This window comes from Syngnathus acus, chromosome 15 (assembly GCF_901709675.1).
Source record: "Syngnathus acus chromosome 15, fSynAcu1.2, whole genome shotgun sequence".
In the NCBI taxonomy this organism is placed as follows: domain Eukaryota; kingdom Metazoa; phylum Chordata; class Actinopteri; order Syngnathiformes; family Syngnathidae; genus Syngnathus; species Syngnathus acus.
Window position 1 is genome coordinate 9,916,531 of NC_051100.1, and position 22,790 is coordinate 9,939,320.

The 22,790-nt window shown below is 40.7% G+C and overlaps 1 protein-coding gene across 5 annotated transcripts in view; it reads left to right on the plus strand.

Annotated features, from left to right (window-relative positions):
- Positions 1-742: 742 nt before the first annotated feature.
- The window catches only part of disc1 (DISC1 scaffold protein), a 33,530-nt gene continuing 11,482 nt past the window's right edge, over positions 743-22,790 (plus strand). For 2 of the 5 annotated variants that reach the window (XM_037271364.1, XM_037271367.1), the window contains exons 1-10: positions 743-1,314; positions 5,384-6,210; positions 6,582-6,651; positions 7,881-8,052; positions 8,726-8,810; positions 8,873-9,105; positions 10,786-10,840; positions 12,726-12,828; positions 13,506-13,694; positions 21,281-21,341. In XM_037271364.1, the coding sequence (XP_037127259.1) occupies positions 1,242-1,314; positions 5,384-6,210; positions 6,582-6,651; positions 7,881-8,052; positions 8,726-8,810; positions 8,873-9,105; positions 10,786-10,840; positions 12,726-12,828; positions 13,506-13,694; positions 21,281-21,341 (1,868 nt within the window). In that variant the 5' untranslated portion in view covers positions 743-1,241. The remainder of the gene's footprint in view (positions 1,315-5,383; positions 6,211-6,581; positions 6,652-7,880; positions 8,053-8,725; positions 8,811-8,872; positions 9,106-10,785; positions 10,841-12,725; positions 12,829-13,505; positions 13,695-21,280; positions 21,342-22,790) is intronic. The other 3 variants (XM_037271368.1, XM_037271369.1, XM_037271365.1) reach the window with 2 other exon arrangements.

Sequence of the window (22,790 nt, forward strand, 5' to 3'; positions counted from 1 at the left end):
CTAGCAGATATATCAAGTAAACAGAGTTGTTTGAAAACCTTTCTCTCAGAGTCAAAATCGCATTATCATAAATCAAAACCAAGAAATTGTTTTTCTCTAATAAATTGTTAGGCTTACATTTCAATGGGAGGTCTATCCATACAGCATGCATGTCATCATTTTTCTGATATGGCTATTTGTTAATGCTGTCTTCTGTTTTGGAGTACTTAAACTTGATAACCTCTCAGGTCATGAGGCGTCCTCTAAATAAGCAGTTAGCTCCTTTGCTTGCCAAAGGACATTAAGTGCTTCTAATCTCCAAAGCAGGTGATCTGGCTACATGCAAGGCAGTGCATTTTATTGGCACTGGGACACATCTTCTTATCCACAGTGTCTACTGGGGAAGTCCCAAGGTGTTCCCAGGCCAGCTGGGAGACATAATCGATCCAGCGTGGACTGGGTCGTCCCCAGGGCCCGGAACTCATCAGGTGGCATTCTAACCATACAGATGCCCAAGCCACCACATCTGGCTCATTTCAAAGCGGTGGAGACAAATGACAGATCTCCTCACTCTCAAATTACCTTTATATGGTATTAGTAAGAAATTATATTTATTTATGTGAATGCACTGATCATGTTAACGATTCCTCGCAATAATTATAAATTATAAATATTACATGCATCATGTTATTTTGCGTGTGAGGCGCGCGCGCGTGTGTGTGTGCAGAGCGGCGGCGTGAAATGTGGTGGTGGTGTGTTTCCAAACATTCATAGGATGCTTACTGGGGAATTGAGGCGGTCTGAAGGAGGCTGGAGTCAAATTCCTCACCGCGTAGGAGCTCCAACACGACACAGGGCATCGACTAACGGACCGCTCGCCCATCGACTGAGCAATGATCCGCATGATTGACAATCAGCCAAAACTCGTCCAATTCGTCATCTGTCTATCCCGTGTCGGATATTTCATTGCCATTCTTTATTAGATCTTTTTTTTTTTTTTTTGCACTGATTGCTGCTCACACGCAACCGGAGGACTCGTTTGCGTCAGAAATCCCACCAAACTTTTAGATTGCAGAAATGTTTACCAAGGACCAACTTGCAGCGTTAAAAAGTTACTTAGTTGTACTGTAAGTTTTTAAACAAAGAAGTCTCTTGACTTTTCCACAGCGGAAGTGAGCTCAGTCATGCTCCGTGTCATCGCGTAGTTGCTGAACGTCACATCGTTGGACCATCAGCTTCTTCGTCCTTTTCTTCATGGAGACATGTTTGCTGGATTGTTGGGCCTGAAATGCCACGGCAACTCTCTGCATCGCCACAGCCAAGGACGTATGGAAGGTAAAAAAGATAATTTATTATGATCATATGTTTAAACGTTAACAGCACTGCTAAAATACAGTAAGGAGTGGCATAGTGGACTAGTGGTTTGCCCATGTGACCCGTAGTTCTGAGGTTCGTGGTTGGAATATTGTGTGCGTGTGTTTTGCCGGTTTCCACTAACATTAAAAACATGCATGATGCTAGATTGAGTTGTCCACATATATGAACGTGATTGTGAATGGATATTTTTCTGCGATGTCTGCGATTGACTGGGCGCCAGTCCAGGATGTGCCATAGTACCCCACTTATTGCCACAAGTGGTTTGGGATAGGCTTGAGGACAAGACAAGCATGATGGATGTTCCATATGGAGAGGCTCAGTGGTTTGCTCACAGGTGTCATCTCAAGGTCTGGGCCCTGATTCGACCTGCCACATCAATTTATATGGCCCACATAAAGCAAAAACAAAAAAAGTGCATTCATTACTTTCTCCCAAATTTCTTGCTGAAATCTGTGGCAATGGTGCAAATTGTTCTCACTTATAACAAAAAAAACCCCAAAGTGAACATTAAGTAAATATATAAAACTAAATTACATTAGACTGGTCAACAGCACATTTTAATCAGAGATGGATGCGTCTATCAATGTATTTTAGACATTGATTTAAAAAAACGTCTTTTTTTTTCTTGAATACATCTTTTTTTTTTTTAACTTTGACCTGCTTTGGGCAAGATGGATTTTACCATGCATTGTTAGTTATAGCTATATATAAAAAAATCTTCCTGTTGCTGAGCCTAAACCTTAATTAATAAATATTGATAGATATCTTACTATCTCACATACATTACTTTTATTATTATTATTATTATTAAAAACCCAATGTTCTACAGAAAAAACAAGGGCTGATTATAATCAGCACAAAAAATGACCTATAAAAGTTTATTAAATAAAAAAAAAATAGAAGAAAATGTGGACCAGTCTTATTGTATATTAAATTGTGCAATGCCATGCTTATATGGATTTGACCCTTGACTTTTGAAAGATACTTGAACAGTTTTAGTCTTGGAAAAGGCAGCGTCACTATCATCAAATCATCTATAAACGTTTGTGTATGTTGAAGGAAAGAAATGGACTACTACTGTATTGTGTCGTTTTATTTACAGCACTATTCACATTTTTCCTATTAGCTCTGGTCAAGCCCAATCAAAAATGTTATCTATTCAACAATTTCAGTCACACAATATTTAACTCCTTTAACATAAGTTAAATTAAGTCATACAATACAATGTGATCGAACCACTTTATTTTATTATTTTATTGTTAAACTAAACTTTTCCCTATATCTGTGAGAATGGCATGTGAACATTCAAGTATAAGATGAAAACAAATAGAAAACATGTTCGTTTGTGTACTTGTGTGCTTTGTCTGCCTATTATACTCAAAACCAGATAAATTGCAATCCTCATGTGATCATACAGGAAGTGGGGAGCTGATTTTGTAGTGGAATGCCTCATCACACGCTACGATAGTTGGACAGGCGACAGTGTTCGACAGTATGGGGGTCACAAGTGGTGTGGTGTTGCACATCTGCGGAGGCACACTGCTTCTCAGGAGCCTGCTGACATGTGGATTTGAAGATTTGCTGATGTTTGTCTTGCTGAGCTTGTTCCTTAAACGACTGTGTTTTTACCAGAGCCTCTGCATTCCTTCTCTCTTTCGTTAAAGCACTTTCAACAACCAATGGGACATAGTGTTTAACTTGAGGCCTGCAAAGTTGGCCTCTTTTATCTCCAAAGGTAAATAACCAGGCCCCATTTGTCTGAAATACAGTGATTAACGAATATTTTGGTCCCATTTTTTTCCCGAGCCTGGAATCACTTACACTCAGACTAATGTGAAAGTAACTTGTGACGTGTGTCTTCCTTTTTCACTTATCCATCGGGATTCCTTGCAGACTATTTTAGCTCAAATCCTGGCAGGAAACAGGGAACGTCATACATCGGAAAGGCTTTAGCGAAGAAGTTCAACACACAATATGCCTGAGGCATTTCCTTCCCTTTACTGGGAAGAACCTTCTTTGTGTAATCGAAGTATGACTATGTTGCAGTGGTAAAAAGACCTTCCCTTTTTCCTACACTCCGGCTACTTTTTCTTGACTACAAACAGCAATGTATATAATAACACGACAGATGGTAGCTAGTTGTACCTGAGAACAAAGTGTAGAATTGTGTAAATGATTCTAGAACAGTGGCCACGTTTACAAAGACGCAGTAACCTGAGCTTTAATTTGAGGTCCCACTGGACAGAGAGGACAATGGAAGCAAAGGCTTTTACTTGTGCTCCGATTTCAGTGTGATATCCCAACTCTCCCCTAAGTGCTGCTTCCTCTTGCCCGTGCTCCCAAAAGTCACATGGGCATGGTTGAGGAGTGACATCATGGGGGTGTCACAGGGTTGTGCAGTGGTTGTTCTATAAATGATCGTAGTCATTTTAGTTTCAGTCATTGTGCATAATATAAATGCCATATATCACTTTAAATTCCGCTCTAGAAATATACATTATAGTTGAGATTTCAATCAGGATTTTGCAATGACAGAATGCCTCCTCTGTATTCAGCACAAAAGTCTGCCAGTGTGTGTGTGTGTCCCTTCATGTCTATAGAATGTGCGAGAGTGGGCACCGGGTAGAGAAGTCTGAAATAAAAGCGAGCAGTGCAGCTGCACACAAAGAGCCCGTTGATTCTCGCCATTTAAGATTGTGTTTGTCGCTGAATCCTACACATGACATGTATAATCATGCGGAGCAGGTGTCAGGACAAATCACTATTCATCATCAAGGCCACGCTTACACAAACCATGCTATTTCCCATGTATTCAGTTCTTTGACAACCTAAATGGTGGAGGAAGAAAGGTGGGAAACACCATCAGGGCTCCATCAGTCCTAATGAGGGCCACAGGACCATGGCGTTCCCAACGAGATGTATGAGAAAAAAATGCTATTAGAAATATGAACAATTTACATGCATAAATGCAAAATAATACATTGTCTCAATGTATTTAATATACAAACTGTCACGGATCGGAATGGAGCAGGTCGACCAAATGCAGCTTGGACCAGGGTTTATTGAACGGAACTCAAAAGGCAAACTGACATGACCTAACAAACAATAACTTGACTGACCGGGACGTGAAACATGAAGACAGCAGGACATGACAGGAACCAGAAAGACATCAAGACAACAATGATCGGACGGGGCGTGAGGGGCAGACAGGACTTATATACACGACAGGTAACAAGAGGCAGGTGAGAATAAGCAAACTAATCATGGGCACACAGGAGGGGAGGGGCGAGCACACAGACAGAAACCATGACAACAGACACATAGTGGAACGGCTGGGGACGAGACGTGACACAAACGTTCATGATTCTGAGTGATCTTCAATAGTGTATCTCGATTTAAAGGTCCCTGATAGGTAAAAATCTATGTTCTAGTTCTACCCAGAAGTGTATCATTGGAATGACATCTGGGTCATTGAAATTCTTCCACACCAGACGCATCCACCTTACTTTACCTTCCATAAACAAAAAAAAAAAACACCCCCAAAACGTTCCTGTTGTTAAGAACCAAGCCATGCGTAATGACTCAACAACTTATAAGAGGTGTGCCTTACTTAGTCCTGTCCATGTATTGTTCTGTATTCTGCACAGAAGGCAAAGAGTGTGAGAAGCTTTCTTCTGTTCTGTTCTTTTGCTTTAAAAAACAACAACACATTGAAACACCCCAGCTCTCTGGGTGGGCGTGGCTTAACTTAAGATGACTGTATGTTTTTGGTATTTCCCAACAGCTGGACCAGAACCCTGGGAACTCTCACACATCTGGCTGTGTGTTATTTTCAAACATGAAGCTTGACTGAAGTTAAGGGCCCCATCAATGAGCATAAAATCTCCCTTCGTTTTAACAATGATGTGAATTCACATTCTTGATTAATCTTCCGGGCATAGCGTGTCCTGGATGTTTTCGCTGAGCCGCTCGTTCTCTTTCTTTTGACCGTGTTGTCCAGCTTAATGGTTAATCTGTGTATCGACAGGTGGCAGAGCCTCAGGGACAGCTGGCAGCGTCGGCCGTAAGAGGCTCCACCGGAGGCCTGGTTACATGAGAGGGGAGCAATCCAGACCAACAAGCACCAGCGATGATCCGGAAGACGTGGAGGATGAGGACAGAGAAGACGAAGCAATTTGCATAAGGAATGGCAAAAGTGGATGTCAAACTAAAGGGATGAGTCAATCGTCTGCTGTCAAAATGTCTCCAATGAAAATTGCACAACCTGACAAATCCTCCCATGACGTCACTCCTCCCTCCAACGATGACTGTGCCCTCAGTCAACCAAACAGTGAACTCACGTTAACCCAAAGTCCAATACTTCCCCATTCAACTACCCAGGGAGAGTCTTTCAATTCCAGCTTCAGTTTTATTCAACAGTCTCTTAGGAGTCTCTCTGTCCCCGCAACACCAACACATGACCCAGAAGCTAAAGCCACAGAAGTGCCTAACGTCTCTGAATTTGAACCAGCATTGTCGTTTTTTGATCAACCTGAGTCAAAACCATCCACCCAGGTCGCATCCAACTCTGTCCCAAGCAGCCACGAAGAAAAGGAGACACTCGGACGATTTTGGGGGGAACGTATGTGGGGCAGCAGGGAGGTGTCTTCTTACCTGCCCAATAGTGACTTCCAATGTCTGGATTCAGAAATCACCTCTTCACTGTCACTTGACTCGGACACCGCCTCTGCATCCTCAGTTACGTCGGGATACGAGAGCAACACACCTGCTTCGGACCAAGGCTGGGACAATTTGGTGAAGAAGTATGACCACGTGCTGCAAGACTGTCTCCAAAATAACCGGACGCACACTAAGGTTCTTAAAGATACATTCTTATTGAAGTTTGCCATAAACAGCTATATTTCCGAAAATATGATTTTGACTTATTAGCAATAACACTTTGGAAAACTCTGAATTTTATGTGAATATAACAACATATAAAATAAATAAAATAAAATGAAAATAAAATAAAACAGTCCACAATTTAATGCTTCCAACTCTCTCGAGAGAATCTTACGTTATTGTCGAATGACTAAATGACTAAAGGCCGCTCTCATTATGTCACTGTGATCTGCCGGTCATTATCCTTTTCAAACTTTTTGGCCCTTCGCTAAATGTTCAAAGGGCATTGCCCGTGAGACCGCTTGGTAATTTTATTCTGCTTCTTGATTTTGTTTTGTCCCCAGATCGAGTCCATGATGTTAAAGCTCCAGAGATTGCAACAAAAAGCCATTGTGGACGATGACTATGACGCAGGTGAACTTGTCAGTCAATACTTTAGGCAAGCCTGTAAGGCAAACTGGTGCAAGACTGAGGTTTTGTAAGGACAGAATGAAACAATATCTTGTTCATATTTATCTTTATATTTGTGTGTACAATTTGTTCTTCATGCTGCAATCTAATTAGATTTACTGAAAGGAGGTCGGAACACTGGGGAAAAAAAGACCATGTTCTGGCTTAAAGCGATAAAAAATATCCAGACTGAAGATCCTGTTCACGCTGTATCCAAATATTTAAATGTGCTTATCAAAGATGAGGAAGAAAGGATGGGGATTTCTTGATATAATTAGAAAAAAAATGTGAGAACATAATGTCTCTGGTTCTAAAAAGAGTTAAAACACATTGAACCTATGACAGACTTTATTGACTCACAGAAATAGACCGAGATGACATTTATAAACCAAATTAGGGCAGTGGTGTGTATTAAGAGGACTCCTCGTGGCGCACTAGGTCAGTTTCTGTCATAAGACATGGCCAGTGTGTCCACAAATCTAACATAATTCAATTGTACTCTGAAGGCCTTGTTTAATCAAGTTATGGAGCATGGAGAGTTAAGAGACGCACGGAGGAACGGGCTAATTTGTGACCTATTTCTCAGCCCACATGCCTGAAATAGCTTCACCAACATCTGCTCTTGGCAGCCTGCAGATAGATACCTTTGTGACTCACAAAGCACCCGGTTTTACCTATTAACAATTCGGATTAGAGCAAAGTTATTTGGATGCCTTTAAAACCAGTTTGAAGTCGTTACACTGCACCGGACATACAGTGCTGTGCTCAAATTTGAGGCTAGATTGTTGCTATTTGCAGTGCTTTGAGATCATAAATAATAATAATAATAATAATATGCTTCCTCCTACTCCCTTTCGAGCATTCTTTGTTGTGTATTTTTTTTCAGTTTTTTTGTTTCATGGATATGGCACTTTAAAGTGTTAATTGTTTTATTGATATATCAATCAATCAAAAAAATAAATAAAATAAAATAATAATAATAATAATCTCAGTGTAGCGCACACCCTGTGTTTGCCTGCACCAAAGTTCAATAGGTCCTGTTTTTTTTTTTTGTTGGACAAGTCATTGATTATTGTATTGATTGATTGATTAAGTGGTATAGCAATTGGATGGATTGTTTTGATTGCTCAATGCGACAGTGTGCAGGAATGCATCGTTCAAGCTCAACATTGGACATATGTGTGTTTTTTCAGCTGAGCGATTTGGGAAAAAGTTGGAGGAACTGTGCAAGGAGCGAGAAGCTCTGAAGCTGGGTTTACCATCCAGACAGCCGAGTGTGGCTCTGTTTCTCCAGAGGCTCAGAGAGGTGGTGCAGAGCGCCCTCTACAGGACAGACAGTGGTCAGCACAGGTCAGTCACACAAGGGTAAGTCGCTATGTGGAGAATCACACTTATCAGTCACTACTTCATGTAATTGTAATTGTGGCAGACATTTTTCAGTAAGTTTCAGGAAATTCTACAGAAACTTTACGTGGGAATTTTAAATTTATTTCAAGTTCTTTAACCGACTAAGCAAATGCATGGGCATAGAATAAAAACTATTTATCCATATTTGTTAAAAATTAATGACTTGACACTTGCCCCATATGTGCATACCATTTTATTGAAAAAAAAAAAAGCTTGGCTGTGTGCTTGTAAGGGTTACGTGTTCAGTTGTTTATAACAGCAAACCACACTCATTGGTTTCAAATAAAAATAGTCCAAAATGTACCTTGTTTTTATTCATCCCGTTCAAAAGGATGTTCTTAAAGCAGGCAGTGAAAGAGAGTTATGCAACATAATTCTTGTGACAGGAAGGAAATCTAGCAGGGCCTCTGCTGCATACATCCTGAAAAGTACCTTAAAGGTCAAACACAATAGTTACGCGTTTCTCTTATCTCTCAAGAGAGGCTGTTTTGAAATAACTCCATGTCACGCTAATGCTAAATGTGTATCGAGGTCATCCTGCTTTTAGATGACCCCGAGTTACTTGGAGATTGAGGAAAAACAGGGGCCTATTCAGACACCAATCACTCTCTTGGTTTATGTTGTCGACCAGGTTGGGAGCAGAATACGATGGAGGAGAGCCGTCAGATTCAGTGCGCCGTCGAGATCGTCTCACCCAAGAGAAACAATCAGTAGAGGTAATTTCAGATTTTACGCAATCAGATGGTTCGAATGTAAAAAAAAAAACCATGCAATGCAGGAGGAAATCAAGGAACTGCAGCAGAGATTGGCAGAGCTAAAGGATCGCAGTCGATGTCTGGACCAGCAGATCCAGCAAGAGGAGCAGCAAATGGAGGCTGAGGAGCTGGAGGGCTCCGTGCTGAGGAGCTGCACCTCGGCCCAGCTCAGAGACTTGAGCCGAACGCTTCACGATCTTGTGATGTCTGAGAACCGCATCCAGATCTCCGTCTCTCCTCCTCCCTCCATGCTCAGGTGAGATTAAATGTTTGGCTACGTTAGGGATGTGGAAAACTGCACATGTGAACATTTGAACAATGCTAAAGAACAGAAATTCAGTCAAATGTCAGTTTGTTTCCCACACCACTCACAGTTGCAACAATTCCTGTTAGCTACCTGATGAAGGTGCTAGAGAGCTACGATGACAGTACAGCAGGCCATACATGTCCCTTGCGTCACACTATATTTTCATGTGTTGTGTTGCACGTGTAGGTTGAAATGGCTTACACTGGAGTTTAGTTCAGAAAGTGTTAGTGTTAGTACTGCACAATACATGAGGTGTGTCAGAAAGGTTCCAGGACAGGGGTCACAAAAGATACATTTCAAAGCCAGACTACAAACCGTGACTTTTCTCCTTCAACGTGAACTATATGATGAATTGGCATATCTTCTAAAAGCGACTTGCTTCGTTCAACAAGCGAGAAGTGGCGAGAGTTGTACTTGGACAACTTTAGCTATTTCACCATGACGCCTGCTCAAAATGCCTTTGCATCTGCCAATTCATGCAGACCATGACAAAGAAAGCTGAGAAGAGGGGTTAGACTCCAGGGGGGATTTCATCAAAGACAGAAAGTTTGGATTTAAAAATACATATTATGTGACACCAATCCTGGAACTTTACTGACACTCTTGGTATACATTTGCATGTCATTGGATGGCATAGTGTACCAAATGAAGTGTTTGTTACAGAATGACAATATTTTTTACATCACAGGGAACACCTGCACAAAAGTGCTCTGCATGTTAATGTTTTTTTCTCAGATGCAAATGATTACTTTGCATCTCTAATGGTAATAGCTCACAGGAGAGCACTCTGGGATGCCGCTCAGTCTTGCCACTTGTCAGGAAGACATGTAAATTGTACTTATCACCTTCCCGGTGGCGTGACCCACCATAATTTGATATCTGGCATATTCTCACCTCAGCCAGAATGCATTTATTCTCAGAACTGATTGAAAATTCCACCTCAGATTGGGCATTCAGCCGCAAATCTCGGTGTGCTGTGATTTGGGTCAGCAGGATGATTGTGATGCCGTTTTGCATTTATAGCCAAAAAGAGCAGGTCATGTCAATCACGTTTTATTTTTCTCGTTTGGTAAAAGATCTCATCTTGCTCCAGCAAAAATGAGACTGATCGTTGAGACACATTTTACCACTGTTTAACAAATTTGTTAAAAGGTTCATTAATTCTTCGCAATATGACCACTTTGTCTTTTATTACGGATCAGATGCTGTGTTTTACCATATTTGACTTTGCATAACCAAAAAAAAAAAAATCACTAGTTGGTCCTGAGTGCATGTTTACACTCTAATGACATCATTTGTTGAAATAAGTTCACACGTTTATCCAATAGGTCAGTCAATAAAACATATTTGTCAGCCTAGAACTCGAAAGAATGAGTCACTAATGTGTGTTATGCATGCTTGATAAGTAAATGCTCAAAAGGTTTTGTTTAAAAGTCCTCTTCGGTGTCTAGAGAGATCACTGATGAAACTTTTTATTATTATCTCAAGAAAGTTTTGAACGTCAGCAGCCATCTTGAGTTATAACATTTTATTCAACCTTCAGATTGAATGTTCTATAAGATGATGCAAAAAAAAAAAAAAGAAATTGTTTGATTTTGCACTAACATTTTTTTTTATTTCCTTTTGTAGACTTCAGGAACAGGAGCAGGCATTGAATCTATCCATCAAGGAAGCTACTGCCAAAGTAAGGCACTATTTTGGTGGGGGGGAAATGAGTGATTGTGTATGAATTTCAATGAGTGGCATGTTGAAATTGAAAGGATGTGCCGTGCATCCGCTGCAGCTTGATACATTTGCATGCTACTAAATGTCAGTGTTTGTATTCATGTGGTTATTCCTATTTGATGAAGCAGTGAACTCTCCACGATTCTTGTGGAAGGGCCAGAATAAGCGGAAAATTGTTTATTTTGTGTCCTATTAAAAATGCATTGTATCTGGATGACATACTTTCTGTGACCAAAAAAAAAGAAAAAGATCCAACTTTTTAGTCTCTCTAAAGTTCACCTGTGTCCGTTGCTTGGTCTACCTATGTGTTTGTGCGAGTGAAGCATAAGACTCCATTGCAATGTAAACCTAAGAGAAATTGCAATTGCCCCATTACTAACAAATCTATTACTAGTGCGGTTCAAAATGGTCATGGTAGTAAAAAGTCACGCCCCAATGAAGGTTCTAATTTTGAAGGGTTGACGAATGCATTGCATTCATGTATAAATAATCTCAGCATGCTGATTTAACTTTGTTCCAAAATAGTGAGCTGACATTTAGCAGCAGTAGCACCTCTCCCTTTACTGCTTATTTATTTACGAGAAGGGGTGACCGCAGATCAGAGATTTCACTAAAGTATGGCAGTAGTGAGAAAAAGTCTTGCATAACTGTTTTTGTTACTGATAAAAGTTTTTTACTTCCATTGTTAACACTTTGAGTTTGTTTTTTTAAATGTAAAGTGCACTATAAATATAACTTATTATTATTATTAATTTCTGTTAAGTGCTACATTGTCTATATCCTGTCATGAATACCAAGTCGAGTCCTTCTTAATGGCGATCAGGCCAGTATGATGCAATTTCACATTGCATGCTTTGCATAGGCTTGCGTTTTCCACTGACTGATCTCTTGAATGTGAAAAAGGCCAGAGGCAGTTTTTGAGCAGTACAAAAGCTGGGGAGGGCAATAAAGACAATTTCTTGTCAGTAATAAATGGTTGGTGGTGCTCCAAAAGCTCCTCAGAAGACGATTTTAAAAGTTTGCCAGCATAGACTTTCACCACTGTGGTACTTTCTTGACTTAAAATATTTTTTTCTACACCCTAAATTAACGAACGATTCATTAAAAAATTCACTAGAAGTGTCGTTCGCTTTCAAATTCGTCTTGAAATTAAAATCACTCGTTACATAAATGCCTTTTATGTCGGAAGCGGCTTGCAATTCCAACTTTAGTTAGAATTATACAAGGCTGACAGATTTCTATATTTCTGTGTGAAGAAAGCTCCCTTGGAGATGCTCTGCCTCAAAAAAACCAATCCATTTGACAACATTTTCAAAGTGTAGCGCAAAACTGTGTCAGGTCCAAGAAAGAAACATGAAGGGCAATCCTGCTCCATGTCCCTTTGAGCCATGAATGTAGCTCCAAAAAAGATGAGAGATTTGTCGTGGGGATTGCATCTGGCTGTCTGTATAAAAACACAAGTTTAAAGGGCTGATGGAGGCCAGACAGGTTTTTATCAGTAACCATCAGCTTGCAAGAGCTGAGGTATCACGTCTCCCGTGACATTCAATGCCTCCCTCCTCTCTGACATTACTACGGCATCTTTTATGGAGATTTCACATTTGCACACATCCACATGAAAGGTGGAGAAGTCTTTGTCTTCCTAAAGGTTAGATCCATGTAAAACATCAGGCTCTGTCGTGTATCCAAAAAAGAATCCAAACGAATCGTCTTGTATGAATGAGTTGGAAAAGAACATTGGGACAGAACTGGAAATGAACCGTGCATCCTCTGGGATTCATGTGCTTTTTTTTTTTGTCACTAACCTCACACCCCCTCCCCTCTCTGCTCTTTTCATTCTCAAGGTGGTCATGAGTCAGAAGCTGGGCAGCAGCCTCAGGAGGAAAGTCAGTGAGACTGAAACTCAGCTCTTAGCTTTGCAGGAAGCCAAACTGGCCGCCATCTCAGGTGACTCCGCCCTTCCTCCATTGTCATGATTTTATAATTTACAGTAGAAGCGCTACATCCGAGCCCTACAAGAATCAAGAATCTAAAAATATGTCTCTGAGATTGCACAAAATAACCATTCATTATAGCATAACGCAAGACATATTTTGTGCGCTTTGTCTTGTATGTGTTTAGCCAAACCCAGCTGACTTGGGGTAAGAGATGGACAACTGTTGTTTGCTCGCCAGATAATATCAGGGCACATATAGACAAGCAACCATTCATGCTTATACCTATGGGCAATTTTTTCAACAATAATAATAAAAGAACAAAATATATGCTGGAAAATTAGCTACACTCACCTCAGCAGCTATAAACTCTTTCTGCACGTTCATTACGTGTTAATTGAAATGGTCCTTTTTATGTGTTACTTTCCTGCACGGTTAATAAAGGTTTTACGATGGCAATACTTTGACCCTGGAACCGATTCATCGTATTTCCATTATTTCCCGTGGGAAAAATATATTCGAAATCCAAACCCATCAGAGTATAACCAGTGTCCTGGAATGTGCTCAACCTTAAAGGTTTCACTGTACTTATACAAGCTCCATTAGCTTCGTTTAATTACACCATTAATGTAAAAGTCACTCATTAATGAGTTGTCGGCAATAATGTGTTTCTGTGGCGCACCGCTGCAGGGAACGACTTCAGCAGTGCCAAGGAGCTGAAGGCTGAGATGAAGGCGGTGTACCAGGAGCAAGAGCGACTGGAGGCTCTGGCCAAGCGGCTGCACAGTCTCAGCTCAGGTAGCAGCCAAGAGCTAGCCAGGATGAAGGAGCAGCGGCAGCAGCTCAGACAGGAGTTGGAGCACCGGGAGGTGCAGCATGGTGAGTCTGTCTGCACTCACATTATAGACTTTTGTCCCCAAGGAGGAAGACTGTCGCAGGAAGAGGAAATAACTGGAGGAAACAATAATCGAGCAGGTTTCATTATTGTAGAAGACATTGAAAAGTCAACAAGGCTATGACAAACTTTAATAACCTCCAGCTGATGATTTGCGTAGTAAGTGCAGTCTGTGAAGGGAACGGTTCAGAACGTACCCAGATAAAAATCGAATGAATTGTGCAAATGCTGAGAACCAGGTCTTCAAACACTCTCATACCTGTCTTAAATTTGTGTTTACTGCACTAACTGGTGGGATTTCTCCCGTAGGACTAAATGCAAAATCGTAAACACAGAAAAGCAATTCTGGTCAATGATGTCATGTTGATGTCATTGCCTTCAAGCAATTACCAAACACCCTTTCAGATTGCCATGATGTCATCAATAATATTATCATTAGCAGGGTATCCCAGGTTTGTCCCAATTTGATGACAAATGATTTATTGGCTCAATCAGCATTTTTTAAGCCAAAGAAATTTGTATTTAACCCATGACCACTCATATTTAGAAGGAAGGCTGCACGGATTGAAGAATGGATGGAGGGCTGGTAATACTAATTAAATGTTTGTTAAAATGAACACTGAACGTTGGTTTCATCTTTGATAGCCACCTCCCTTTAGCACCTCTTTAAATATGAATAAGTGAATCCTTCTTTTAAGAGAGGTCCTCTCTTATGTTGCTTCACGCTGGGACTCGAGGACATCAATGAATGGTGACTTTTCTCGCAAAGGAACAGAAAAACTGCCATCTGTCTTTGGGGACTCTACATCAAATGAGTTTGCATCAGAACTGGCAGCTGTTAAGAAGAGGTGGAGTGTCAACGAGGGAATACACTTTTAGAGTGTGTGAACTAGCCAATTACCTTCGAGTCACACGCTGCCGCTGTGACGTATTAGCGCTACAGGAGATCTGAATGCTGCTTAAAACAAACCTTTGCCTTTTTGGAATGCTAACTAAAGGCTTTGGCCTCTTGGAAATGCATTTTGATAGCACCGCCTGCAGTGTTTCTCCAATCCATCACTCACAGGCAGATCTCGCTAAAGGTCATTTCACTGTGTGAGGCACTGAGGTGGGCACATGAGGATGGGGGATGGGTAAAGTGACGAGACAACAGTGCAAGTACGCTATTGCAGTAACCCCCAACGTGTTCAATCAGCCTTCTAATGCCTTCTCTTGTGATCATTAGTGACTACAGCCCACCCATTAGTGTTGGGCCATTTTCTCCATCTTTTGTCACTAGGGGGCACACTTTCATTGTTCGGAGCCTCTTTTTGTTTGGTCCTTCTTAACATATCCATTCATTTTAATTATATTTAGTCATTACAGTAGTGACAACCGGTGGGAATTAAGATGTACGAATTTTACCTTCTCCAAGACAATCGCGCCCACATTGATTAGCAGACAAATATTTGACATCCCTAACAATCTAGACATCATACCGCTGTATCTTAAATACATGTTGTGACTCAGTGTGCACATGGAAGCGCTGAGGGCCACACAAAGAAGACAAGTAGGATGCTCAGGCTAGACAAAGGAATGGGAATCAGGTGGATAACACGTCACTATGTGGGACGAGATGGCGAGCTAATGATTGGTTTTTCGCCTTGCTCAAATGCTCAAGTGGGCACACACAATATGGCAGCAGCAGCAGCAGCAGCAGCAATTTCTCAATGTGTTGCTGACACCAAGCTAGGGGCTCATTAAACTGTCAGCCAACTTGGTAATACGGATCTGGCACACGCGTGCTGGAACCTGATAGTATATAAACAGCGTATTTTGTCCTTGGCTGGAAAGGGTTGGAAATGATTTTTTGACTTGAAAGTCAAGGTGGCCCTTGAGATATTTACTTCGATGAGTACACTCCTAAATAACTAGAAACATCCCAAAAATGGGTGTCGTGACAAATGTTTTGAGGAAAGACAGAAATGATTTCTTCACCTTCAGGTATCAATCCTCTGTTTAGGGCACAGGTGTCAAACTCAAGGCCCGGGGGCCAGATACAGCCCGCCACATCATTTTATGTGGCCCGCGAAGACAAATTGTGCATCAAATTTGTGTGTCATTACTAGTAGAATTGCAAATTGTCTTCACTTTTAATAATATCTTTTTTTTTAATATTAGATTTGAAAATGAGTTATTTGTCAGTTTGTTTTGTAACTTTTACAGCATATAATATGAGTTGCTCATACATTTATTTGGGTTGACAGTCATAATAGCCCTCCGAAAGAAGTTATGACTACAATGCGGCCCGCGAAAAAAATGAGTTTGACACCCCTTAGGGTTTAGGGCATAATAATGGAGGGTTGGGCATGTCAGGGCATTACTATGTTTGGAAAATTTGATTGGTGCACAGGCAGACATGGGTGATGGATTAACGGTATTATTATCATTTCTATTACATTTTAAAGTCAATCGAAAGCACCCATCAAGTGAAGGGAAAAAAATGAATTGCTAAGTCAATGGACGAGCTTTGTGGCTTTTGTCCGCCTCAAGTCCATCTCCTGTTTGTATTGCAGTCCTACAACACTAGAAACATCTCATCAGAATAAAAATGGATGTACTTTGAGAAGCACCATCGTGCCTTAAAACACAACATGCTCAAGATAAAAGTACTTATGGATTGATTTTATATTTTGAGTGGCTGAGACTCAGGGTGGGGCTTTTGGATTTTGGAGCCATCATGTCCTTAATTGCCATTGGCTTTGAGTGTTGATGAATATGAAATCCATTATATCCAGAGGTTTCACTCCCATCAGAGAATGTAATTTTGTCCCCAAGAGGGATTTCGAGTGATGCTAAATTTGCAAATAAATAATTGAAAGACCGGACAAGAAGGGTAAATGACCCCCAGGAGTGGAGACAATGAGATGTGAAAGCGCTGACTGTGACTTCTGCTTATCTCTGGCAATGCTTATTTAATACAAATTTCAGTATTCATGAGGTGTTCTTCGCCGTAAGACTGACGTCAATTTGAGTTTATTTTGATGTAGACATAAGCAATATGCTTCCATTGTTTAATATTGTCACACATAATAAATTCTCTTTCGTCTGCTCAGTCTTAACCAGCTATTCATTCTTAACACATCAATCCAAGTCACCTTCATCCTACTTTGATGTAGATTTTATTTTTGGACTCTGGCCAGTCATTTTTTTTGTATCTAGCAATGGAAGTGCACATCCAAATACTGCCTCTCAGAGTTATTACACAAATGCAATTTTCCTCTTAATGGAGTGCTGATAGTAATGCCCAGGGCATACGTACGTATATGATTTATTCATTACCCTGCCACTTTTAAGGTGCTTCTATTGAGAACTTGGTGGAAGGTATGACAGCACTTCTCCCAAAAAGGCTCGGTATGATTGAGAGTGCTAAAGTGGTTAAGTGGACCCGGGAGAGTGTTTCCTGCTTTTTGTTTCTGAAGTTCTTTTTGGCATTATTCCTTCTTCCTGTGATTGGGATGGGACTTTCCATTGTGCATAATAACATGTTAGCTTGAAAGTACCCATGGGAATCACTGTTGAAATAAATCCACAGTGTCAATCAATGTCTTCTCTTTAAATGACACTGCATAGTGAGCAAGTTAATTATACTCATGGACAGCTGATAGTAGAATTATGTCCTTCTGGCTTGTATATTGAATTTTCCCTTCGTGAATGTTGTTGCAAAGCACTGTGAGCATGAGTTTCGAACATTTTTAGAGCAAGCTTGAGTTATATAGAATTTTATTGCATGTGTTCACGTTGTCTTTGGTCCATTGTTCTTTTGTCAGTTCATCAACAGAGGTGTGAACACACCCATACCCCCAGGCTAAGGGGATTTTTCTTTTCCCTCTAATCATGAACTCAGGGCATTAGTCATTTTGGTGCAACATGTTCTTTATTCTGTCAGTTAAAACGACGTGTAAGATTAACTCACACTGAGTCTAGCGAAATCAGTTACTTCTCTTCAACAACAATAGCACTGAGTAGTCCTTCATCAGCTCTGAACAATTCTAATTTTAATCAGCACCATTTTATAATCCTGATACTTATTTCTTGCTTATGCTTGGATTTCATCATTAAGATTCATCAATGCAGTATTCGTTGAGAAATGACCTCCTTGCACCTTTTCGATGAAAAATTTTAATTAAGAAATGGGCTAATGAAAAATTAACATCGATGTTATGGTAATTAGAAACCTTAAAAGTGCTGCTATTGTAATACACAAGGAGCAACAACACAGGAAAAAAAAGCAGCCAACTTTGCTCACAGACAACAATCTTTTCGTTCTAGGTATTAGGAGTGCATCACTGTCAACACCCATTAAAAACGATCATTTAATAATCTGCCAGACAGCCGGGATTCGAGAAATAAACAGTTCCCTTTATTTAAAGGCCCCTTTCAGAGCACATAAGGACACCCACACTATCAAACTGTAATGTTAGGGTCCAAACAAATTGAAAACACAAGAACATCAATGTTCTTGTTCAAAAAAAAAGAAAAACACTTGAAGGAGTAATTGCAAAGGAAAATTGGAGTCCGTGTTGCAACGGTCAAATGAGTTCCCGAAGAGGGTTGTGATGAAGTGGGCAAGCTTGGACAATGAGGTGGAGATTTTGTTTGTGTGTGTGAGATCAAAGTGTGTGAGACGTGGTGGTGTGGTATACAACAGGTATTGTGTGAAGACGTTATGGATGGCTTTGAAAGTGGCCATGTTGAAGTGTATTCCAAATTGAACCGGTAGCTCCTGAAATGATATGCTTCTTGTACTGACTTGAGCTGCTGAATTCTGGACCAGTTCACAGTTTGTAGAAACCAACAAAAATAAAATTGCAGTAATCGATCCGGAAAGTGGGTTGTGATTCTTGTGAATAATGGGTGAAGCCAATTTATATTGCGGGGAAGGAAGCATGTGGACTGTATGATGTTATTTATGTGAATTTAAAATGTTGCCGCTGTCAAGAATGACAGCCAGACTCTTCACCTGAGACTTTTTGCTCAATAAAAATCATCCTTGATGGAGTAGTTGCAAAATGTGCCATGCAGCATTTATAATACAAACTGCCTCCAATCCTGCACGTGTCCATACACCGACCTGCCAACTGACTCCTTTTGAGTTCTTTGTGCACATTCATGCATGGTTCCACAATGTGTTCTCTGTGCCAGCTGTTGTCTATGCTTTGTGCTCCCAAAGCTGGACAATATCATGGGTTATTGAGTGTGCGCTATAGCAACCTTCACTGCCAGTGCTACTGCTTCATTCAGATAAATCCACACTGTGCATTGTGAGTGTGTGCATAATGCAGAGCGTGTTCATATTACCTGCAGCGCTGTGCTCTCAAGCAACTGGAGCTGAGCTTGAACACATTTATCACAGCCAATGCTCGGTTACAAAGACACACAATTGCTCTTCTGTCTTATTATGCACAGGCTTTTATAACATGCATATCATTGGCGCTGCATTAGCACTCTAATTTGTTAGACAACACGGAAGCCCCCACAGATGTTAGGTATTGTTACGAGGCAGTCAGGAAATTACTGTATTATTCATTTTCAATTACATGGCTCTTCCAATGCTCATATAATCCCATTGTTAACTTTGTGTGTCGTCGTGTGATAAATCTGCTCTATTTGCTTTGTCTCTATAAATACGATGCATTATAATCTCCTTCTTCATCAACTTTAAATGTTGGGTAATTATTTCTTAGTGAGCCACGCCAAGAAAAAGAAATTATATTAAACCCTATCAAAGCAAAAGTATCATTTGGAACATTAAGGAATGCGTCATGACTAGTTGTGTATTTATTGTGATTGGATGGCTTTTTGGAGCCAGTCTTGGGGATCTGGAATGAGCACCTGCTGAGATCACTGTCACAATGGGAGGCTGAGCTTGGCCTCATATATCACGGACTACAACAGTAGCTCCTCTCATCTTGGATGGCTTTTTAGTACTGATTTAATTCGCATGGTCTGCCAAATGACATGGCCTCCTGCAGACTTACAGGAAGTGGTAATATCACCCATTGCTTGGGTTCATTTCGCACAGGGGTAGGTTTTGCCGCTTGATGCCTGCTTCCCCTATTCTGTTCGTTTTCTTTCATCTGTAATGCCCACAAAGGTTCATTAGTTTTGCTGGCGGTTGGCATGGCGACAAGATGGCGCGCTGACTCCTCTCAGCATATAACAGGATTCGCGAATGAGGACATATGAAGTCAATACACTTATGTCTGCATCACCTATCTTCATTTCTTGTGTCTTGTTCTTTTCCTTGCAATATATTACATGTAAATCTGGCTCTTGCTCTTGTTCAAGCCATCGCCTACTTTGTCATCTCTCATTTGTACATTCCATCATCGATCCAAAGTCTGGCTTAAAGCCTGCGCCATGTATAATTCAGTGGCTATCTATTTGCATGCTACTTAATAAATGAATGAATGCATGGATGAAAGTTGACGTGGGAGACATTCAGGCAGGATATATCACGCAGCAATTAAAGAGGTCGGACGTGAGCTGCCTTGTCCACATACACCATATGAGATGAGGATCTCACGCGAGATCTTTCCCTCTCCATGCACATGCAGCATCCGGGAATAGCCAGACTATCTACTTTGTGTTTGCACAGAAGTGTGTACGTGTGTTTGTATGTGTGTGTTACTCAGCCTTTCTCCTTGCTGTGTCTGCCTGTCTCATCCCGGAGCTGACACAGTCTAATAACCACCTTGGAGACAATAATACAAATTGCATGTCAAACTACAGTATCCTTCGGAACACCAATTAGGTTTCTTGTCGCCTTTCGGTGTGAGATCTAAATAGAAGCACTGCTACATGACCTTCAGCTCACTCTGATAGTAGAATTAGTACATGGGGAATTTCCACCACGTGCCTAAATTGGGGCAGCACAGTGTGTTAGTGGGTAGCATATGAACTCAAGAGGTCCTGGATTTGAATTCTGCTCAGGCCCTCCTGTGTGGAGTTTGCATTTTCTCCTGATTGTGTGGGATCCTCCTACTCTCCCAAAAACATATACATAAACTTGAATGAGGGAACAATTTGATATATAAATGCCTCCCATTGCGTTTCAAGATGCGCTGCCGCAGGGGGGCACATTTTCATGTTTCATACATGAGCTCATTAACGACGCTCGGTTTGCCTCCGCCTTTATCCTAACTCCTTAACTAACGCTCAGCCAACCCGTGTCTGCGTCTTCAGGCACAGCTCAAAGCCGGCAGGGGGCTACAGAAAGCAACACGCCGTCCAGTTTAAAGCCCTGCGAAAAGACTGGACATGTAGACTGAGAAAAGGTTATTGTTCTCTGTAGTCACCTCAAGTTTGTGTCCTTCTTTTCTCAAGTACTGTATGTGTTCGTCTTGAGACAAAGAGAGACAGCCAATTTTGTTTTTCACTCTCAAACAATAGCCTCACCAACTGTGGTGATCCAGAATGGACTTCAGGACAAAGGTTTTGTTATCAAAATACCCTGTCATTGTTTTGCAGCAAATTACGTCAATTGACTTTAATGTGCTATTTTTCTTCCTGTGTTCTCTCCACGTAGAAAGCCAGCTGAAGGACAATGCCGTCAAGTACATTGAGCTATTAGAAGACAGGTTGCACAGGTAAGTTGTTTGTCAATGTTTTTATTATGTTAGAAAATACAGTACACAATAGCCCCTTTAATACACCAATTGGAAAAAATGAAGGCCTAAACAGAACAACAAGCCCTTAGGACTTACCGCCATTGTCCTCACTTGACTCATCCAACACCTCATGCTCCTTTTACACCTTTCATCATGTTTTTTTTTTTTGCCCCTTGAGCCTTTCTCACTTTTCTCTGTCTCCCAAATGACTTATTTGACAGCTTCTACTCCCTCTTCTACAGATTTCCTTTACCTTTATGTACTTACAGCAGTACTTGCAACTTTTCTCTCCTTTCTGTAATATATTTTGTGCGAAAAAAAAAAAAAAAAATCAATATCCAATTTTTGGAAGTGCTTGTTCCATTCGGGTAATGAGTGAGCTGGTGCTCAACAGAGTTTTGGATGAGAGGCAGGGTGCATTTTGGACTGATTGCTAGTCACTCACAGATAATCATTCACATTCACACTTAAGGACATTCTGTTAACCTTAGGCTGCATAATTTTGCAATCTGGGAGGAAACAGGAAAGCACAGGTGTCAAACTCAAGGCCCGTGGGCCAGATACGGCCCGCCACATGATTTTATGTGGCCCGCGAAGACAAATTGTGCATCAAATTTGTGTGTCATTACTAGAATTGCAAATTGTCTTCACTTTTCATAATATCTTTTTTTTTAAATATTTGACCAGTTTTTACTCGTCTTGAAAAGGAGTTATTTGTCAGTTTGTTTTGTAGCTTTTACTGTATATAATATGAGGTGCTCATACATTTATTTGGGTTGACAGTCATAATGGCCCTCCGAAAGAAGCTATGACTACAATGTGGCCCGCGAAAAAAATGAGTTTGACACCCCTGCAGGAAGGAGTCGGACATGTTGCTTCGATCAGCCAGAGCTCACCAGATGCGAATGCATGAGTTCTCAAATTCACTCCATTGGATTAATAATTCACTGTGTCGACTTCAGAGATGCAGATAGTGATATTAGAGATCATAGGCCATAGGTGTATTTTGGAAAATCTTTCCTTTCCAGTGCTTGTAGTCTCAAACATGTCATCGTCAAGTGTGATAAATGTAAAAAAAAAAAATTGTAAACTACATCATCGTTCCCTGTTGTATGTTAGCTTCCTCTGTGATTGACTAATGACCAGTTCAGTTTGCTTTCACCCACTATAGAAAATGGATGTTGATGATGGCTGGTTGGATGAAATGTAATTTTTATTCCCTACTGTTTATATTCTATTTGAATCAGTGCATTTTGAGGCAGACAAAGCTAAAAATGTAACAATGCAGCTCCAGATAACACCTGGTGGATTTGTTGTGCTGGCACAATAAGACATATTTCGCTGAAACGTGCTGTACAATAACCTGCATGAACGTGCACAAGCATCCATCATCCACTGTAAATGTTATCATTCAGCTTCAATGTATAT